Source organism: Ptychodera flava, chromosome 17, assembly GCF_041260155.1.
Source record: "Ptychodera flava strain L36383 chromosome 17, AS_Pfla_20210202, whole genome shotgun sequence".
Lineage (NCBI taxonomy): Eukaryota > Metazoa > Hemichordata > Enteropneusta > Ptychoderidae > Ptychodera > Ptychodera flava.
The window spans coordinates 9248266-9255480 of NC_091944.1; the positions used below are offsets into that span (position 1 = coordinate 9248266).

At 37.9% G+C, this 7215-nt stretch overlaps 1 protein-coding gene across 1 annotated transcript; it reads left to right on the forward strand.

Annotated features, from left to right (window-relative positions):
- Positions 1-156: 156 nt before the first annotated feature.
- LOC139115343 (monocarboxylate transporter 1-like) lies at positions 157-5037 on the forward strand. Its single transcript, XM_070677381.1, has 4 exons — positions 157-699; positions 1241-1445; positions 1960-2124; positions 3733-5037. Exons 1-4 carry the CDS (start codon positions 358-360, stop codon positions 3957-3959), a joined length of 939 nt encoding a protein of 312 aa, XP_070533482.1. The 5' UTR covers positions 157-357; the 3' UTR covers positions 3960-5037.
- The last annotated feature ends 2178 nt before the right edge of the window (positions 5038-7215 follow it).

Genomic DNA, 7215 nt, shown 5'->3' on the forward strand with positions numbered 1-7215 from the left:
ATCAAATTTTAATGTAACCATGGCAGTTGTCTGATATGCCGTTCACTTGATAATATAACGTTCACATGTTTGTGACAGAAATCATAATGCGATGTATTAAAGATGTGGTAGATGTACTTGAAAACAAACAATTAATTATTTTTCTAGGATTTGGAGCCGGTCTATCCTATATACCGTGTATAGATATGACCGGCAAATATTTTAAGAAGAAGCTATCACTTGCATTAGGGCTCGGCTTAGCAGGTACCGGCGCCGGCCAGTTCTCGTTGTCTCTATGCAATCAGTTATTGGTGGACACGTACGGGTGGAGAGGTACGCTCTTAATTCTGTCGGCGGCCGCCGGCCGTTAGCTTTCACATGTGCGTCGCTGGAGCCCTCTTGCGACCCCTCCAACCGTATCAACCGATTCCGAACAAGGATGGCGACGTAAAAAATGACATCGTCGCAGTGAGGCAGAAAGCGGTTGCAAGTAGATGTGTGGCATCACGGGAAGATGAAATCTCGATATCTGCCGTGGAGGGCAGTTCTAAAGGGGACGGTAGTACGTACAGACGCAACCGACGAAGATGTGCTTTCCTAATATCCATAGTTTCATCGATGTATGACAAGGAGTTACTTTTGCAACCGGCTTTTCTACTCCATATTCTTTTTATTGGTAGCGGGCAAGGCTTTGGTCAAGTGATTGTTGCAACACATGTGGTAAGGAAGTAAAAGCGAAGGTGATCGCTATCATCAAGAGATATAACTAACTAGATTTAGAAAGTATTAAAGTATGCATCTTCGAAACAAGCTAAATATCAGCAATTTGTACTCATAGACATATGTGTCTTTTCATAATGACACATTCATATCCTCTCAAGGATTGCATCGTTTAATATAATGTTAAGTGATATTCTTTTCTCAGATCAAAATCTTGGATGGACTTATAGATGTAGGCCTATGTATGCGTACGTATTGTTGTGTACATATGTGTTTGACTGACGAGTGACTGAGAAAAACAATCCAACACACAGTGGGCTGAGGATGAATGTCTCTCACTCGCGGGAGAATTTTTGTGTCACACTCTCCTCCTTTTCGTGTACGGAAATTCAGAAAGTCCTATTTGACATTCTATCTCAGCCCATATTTGAGTTTGAGATTCTATAATCTTATTGCGTATCAAATATTTAGAGTTGAATGCACGATGTACAAAATTTTAACAAATGACTGATTACAATAAACGAATTGTCTTCCCCACAAGGTTCGTCGATTTCGTGACTTTGGTATCCCGGCCACAAAGAGCGCCCTCGTTGCTTCTTTCATGGGAATAGGTCAACTCATCGGTCGTCCTCTGTGCGGTTCTGTAGCAAATAGTGGACTGGTGAAACCCAACATATTGTATGGGATTACTATGGCAATATGCGGACTTGTGAATCTCTTCGCTATCTACGTCCAAAGCTTTACAGGTACGACATCAGTATAGAAATTGTATGTATGTATGTATGTATGTATGTATGTATGTATGTATGTATGTATGTACGTATGTACGTATGTACGTCTGTCTGTCTGTCTGTCTGTCTGTCTGTCTGTCTGTATGTATGTACGTATGTATGTATGTATGTATGTATGTATGTATGTATGTATGTATGTATGTATGTATGTATGAATGTATGTATGCATGCATGCATGCATGCAGGCAGGCAGGCAGAAAGGCAGGCAGGCAGGCAGACAGGTAGGTAGGTAGGTAGGGTATTTATTATTTATTTATTTATTTATTTAAGCTTATTTATTTGTTTATTTATTTATTATTTGTTAATTTATCTATTTTTCACATTTAGCTCTTTCAGTACCTTAATTCACAAATGACTAGGTATGTAAGTATCATTTCTTGATATGAAATGGTCACGAAAGATAAGTAAGAAACATTATTTTCTGAACACGTGACAACTATCTCACTGACCTTGCTGTATTTGTCAACAGGCCAGCTATTTCACATTATGGTGTTCGGCATGAGCTTGGGAGGCTATACTATCCTGATACCGATTGTCGTCAGTTATTTGCACGGAAAAGACAAAATCGGGCACGGTACTGCCATGGTGTTTCAGGTACAAGGTGTTACTGCCTTATTGGTATCACCTTTAGCAGGTAAATGGCGTGATGAAAGTGTCAGATCATTTGAGTAGATCTATTAGTAAATAGGCTTTAAATCTGTCTAATAATATGTGTTTCTGGGGTTAATATACGGATGATGTTGATAAGAAAATTAAAAAAGGGGTCATACCCATTTCTTCTTGTGTCAGAAATAATGCAATGTCCGTCAATAGAACTAAATCCAAATGCATGATTGTCGCTTCACGTCCAAGATTTATTGTTTGAAGAATTCTAACGTTATGATAAATGTGCGTATTAATGATTCTGACATTTCTAATGTTTTATCGCATACTCTTCTTGGTGTTGAGATACTCAGACACTAAGATTGGACACTTATTGACACCTTGTGTAAGAAATTGTCATCTAGAATTGGCGTTTTGCGAAAGCTGCGTGCTTTTGACTCCACTTAACGTTCTTCTCATTGTTTATAACGCCACTTTTCTGTCTATATTTGATAAATTATTGCTGTACTGTATGGGGCAATACAACAAAGGCCAATCTTCAAAGAATTTAAAGGCTTCAAAAAGAGCTGCTAGGGTCATTCTAGGTGTTGATTTATCCATGTCTTCCCGAGTTCTCTTTTTACGTCTAAATTGGCTACCAATTGACTTTCGTGTAGATTACTTTGTAGCTGTAATGACATTTAAAATCCTAAATGGTCTTGCACCTGGTATTTTAGACCAATTGCGCTATATCGCAGACATGAGCAATTTCAACACACGCAGCTCAAGTAACAATAATGTATATGCACCTTATTTTAAGACATCTGCTGGACATTTACCGTGCTACTTTACTATGGAACGGTATTCCCCCTTCTATCGGCAAGAACACAGACAACGAAAAACATTGCCTGTGACAAGAATTACCTGCTATGATGTTATAGTATCGTACGTCTAGAAACGGCAAGTTTACATCATAGGACAGAAGCACGCTGTAAATATTGTTTTCAAAAATATTTATTATATTATAATGATGAATTAACAAGAACATGATCGCCCATTATTATGCTGAAATAATGCATTGCGGAAACTACTCGAAGCTGAGTTTATGACATTTTATAAATAAAAAAGCAAGTGTAGAAACGAGGATTCCAAGATACAATTTTGAATGCGTCTAAACCAAAATACCTGTACTGAGTACAAGTATTTACCGGCCGGTATTGACTGGTCATTAAAGGTATACAGTCACCTGTAATCTAAATATGCCCATATATGGTCAAAGGGGCGTTTCTTGTATTAAATTGCCCATGTGAGGGCGCTGTTTTTAAAAAACAGCCACCCGCTTAAAATCTGTGATTGGTTAGATTTTCTCTTTCCATGGTAACTGTGGTAAAATTGGAACAGGTGACAGTATACGTCGTGTGTTTGTGTCCTCAAGGGTTTGTAATAGCTATCAAACAGTACGTTTCACCTTGGAGGTCAAAGAAGGCTTCCAGTAGTTTGACAAGACTGTAGGCGAGGCTTCCAGTAGTTTGACGAGACTGTAGGCGAGTTGAAAGAAAAGATGCCACTTCCTACACCAAATTCTGGTAAAACATGCCTTTTAGATATATCGAACAAAACGACGAATTACTGCCGCTGTTTTCTTCTGTTTCTGTTTCAGGGTATATGCGAGACAAATATGGAGAATATGAACAAGCATTTTGGCTCGTGGTGTGTGTCTACTCTATAGCTTCTGTTTGTGCCTTTCTTGCGGCAGACGACGCCAAAGACAGGCCGATGCAATCACTTTTAATGCATCCGAAACTTGTAATTCGGAAATACTTGAGCTGTCTGAATTTATTACTACAGTTTGATGGAAGCAATCACGTTGCTTTTTTATCTAAGTGAACTACGAAAGTGGAGTTGCTGAAACATTGCAAAAAGGAATATGTGCTGCAGGCATTTACATACATTGAAAGAAGAATAATACACTTCTAATGACTACTTTCTTTGCATAAAAGAAAATGTTACTTCCCTGGCTTTACTGAAATTGATTATGGAATACTTTTTTACTTCCAACATATCACAATATGTTAATGTTGAAATGATACATAGAAACGCAGCAAACGCAACTGGACTAGTCCGCATTAGAACTACTTATGGAATACATGGGCGCTCATAATATTCAATTCACTTACACTAGAGCGAAACTCGTCCTCGTTGACGTCAAAGAAAATAGAGCATGACAGTAGCACCCACTGTGGAAGCAACAGAAATCTTCTGAAAAAAGACCAGTCTTTATAATTGGTATTTGTAAAACATGAATATTATTAATAAAATTTTGGTTACATATCATCAGAGCTGACTTAACACGATTGGAACTGATTTGGGATAATTGGATGGTGAAGTAATGTCTGTTCAATCTACAAATGTAACCTTATCTTCTTTTCTTTTCAAGTTATACACTTGTTTTTATGAGGAATTTGTAATATTGCAATATTTAGCTATAGGGCACCTAGCATTTTTGAGAAATTTAACAAATATGAAGATCCAATTCTCCCAAATTAGTTCCAATTGTGTTGACTTTGTTTTAACCATTAGCTTAGCGATAGGCTTACTTTGAAAATGAATAAACACGTTTTAAAAGTACAGATTTGATTGGTATTTCGAAAACCTCTACGACTTTGCCACCGCAGAAGTTATCCAATGAGGACCTATGCTTAAGCAGGGTCTGTTAAACCTCCTTGAAGATAATCAGTATTCCATCTATACACCACAATCTAAATGAAAATCCGACGCAGAGATTGGTTGGTCATCTACGCAGTCGTATTGTGTAGAGAGGGGGAGGGCCGCAGAAACGAAGACCACGATACGATTGCCTATAAGACTCTGCATCGGCTTTCATCAGACTGCTTCACACCAGCGTCTGTGGTCAAAGCTGTAACCTTCGTAAATGTAATATCAACCACAATTGTAACAAAATCAACCAGCCAACCCACAGGGCGATGCCTACGTGTCCGTCCCCAGGGGTAGGTAGGTGTTTCGTTGTATTGCTAATAAAGATATATTCTACCAACCTTTGGTGTTTTGGTCTTAAACTTAGCACTGCCCTTGACAATCTTGCGTTAACGTTTTATCAACATGCTGTATCTATTATCTGATGAGTTTGAGTGCCTAATTGGCCAAAGTAAGCAAGGGTAAATTACTAAGGTGTGGACGCTGTCACCAGATTATCACCGGATTAAATTTGACAAAGTCAACAACGAACGCGCCAGTAAGGTATAACTGCCCTGTGGCCAACCATTAATGTAACAACCTAGAACCACAAATTTAATAAACAAATTAACTATAAATGTAAACTCGGATCCACTATAATGTAATAAACTTGAAATTGCACTGATCATTTGATTATAAATGCATGTGTAATTAATAAACTATAATAAGTCTAGTGTTATTGCATACTCTCGTGAAACTTGGTTTCCTTCCGAAACACAAAGTAGAATGCATTAAGAACAAAAAGTGGAACGGTAGTTGTAAAAACTAATAATTTCATCGGGAATGTCAAAACAACTCGTCATATATCAGTGATACCTTACAAAGTTTACAACAGACGACTCAGAATAAACAACAGGGAAACATATAACCTTATAATAGAAAACATGTCGAGGGGAAATATATCTATATTTCAATCCAATAAACCCAATACGAACACTACCTTGAACACAGTGGAACAAAATTAGACATCCTAGTTTCCCGGTGAAGGAACAAACTTCAAGTGGGACAACATAGGGTTACATACAATCTATGCATTATTCCACATAATTTATCCTCTGAAGATGAATTTGAGGCGACTGATGAAGAAAGTTCGGCAACTTTCGAAATAGCGTCAAAGGATCATAGTGTTATTCACTTTGGTGTAGAGACTGTACACTGACACTCAGATTACAGCTGTGTCTCGCCGTGCCTAATCAGCTCCGTACACAGAACAGCGAAACGTAAAATACTTTCAAAATACACAAAATACACTGAACACAAATATGAACGGTGTGTGGAGTTGCTTTTCCTTAACAACATAGATAAACGTTTAAGGGCTAATTCTTCAATTGCGATGACAATGTAGATTAATTACATTTATTGTTGATAAGTATTACATTATTGGTGTTTTATTTATCACATCTATGGTTACCATTTATTACAATTATGGTTGGTGATTTTATTACATTTGTGGTTGATTTTTGTTACATCTATGTGGGCGATATTACATGTATGGGTGCATTTTATCACAAGTATGGTTGATGTTACAGTTATGGAGATTATTACATTTATGGAGGTTAAAATAGCAACTATGTTGCCCTTGGTGATTGGTGTACATTATTATATGATATTTAGGAAGTGAGGGAGCCAGTCATTTCCGCACACATTGTTAATGCTGGAATGAAATTAGGGGAGGAAAATCAAAATAATGAGAACTCTTTGGGTCTAATGGTTTATACGTTAAAGTGTAAGAACTGTTGCTCCCCAACTCTTTCCCCAAATGCAAAAGCACAAGATTTCAATGGATGGGAAAGTGAAAACGAATGTAGAATAGACTAAATGCTACAACAGATCTAGATTAAAAAATACTGAATTCCTACTTTATAATTGTTGACATTTGCAAGTAGGAAGTACGGTGGCCGTCTGCGGCTTTAATGTGAGCCCCTTTTTCATTCGTTGTCAGAAATTATCGCACTTGCTCTTGCTCTACCATATGGTCGTTACTCGATATATTTTTAGCCAGTCTGTTTGTTTGTTTTTATTTTGTATATTTGTTTGTTTGTTTGTTTGTTTGTTTGTTTGTTTGTGTTTGTTTACGTATGTCGTTGGGGATGTTGTCGTTGTGTTTTTGTTCGTTTCTCTTTTCCTTTGTCTGTACAGCTACACAAGGTCTCACAAAAGAAAATGGTGACAAGCTTTCACTTCTTTGACATGTGGCAGAGTCTAAAAGGTTGACGTAGGTTTCAGACCTGCAGGAGTGAAGTTGTGTGCTACTCTAATTCTCGTTCTTAGTCCTGATCGCTACGCCCCCCTCCTCCTCCACACACACACACACACACACACACACACACACACACACACACCTCTCGAAAACTACGCTTCAAGGTTCCGCTCACAGGCGCTCGTGACA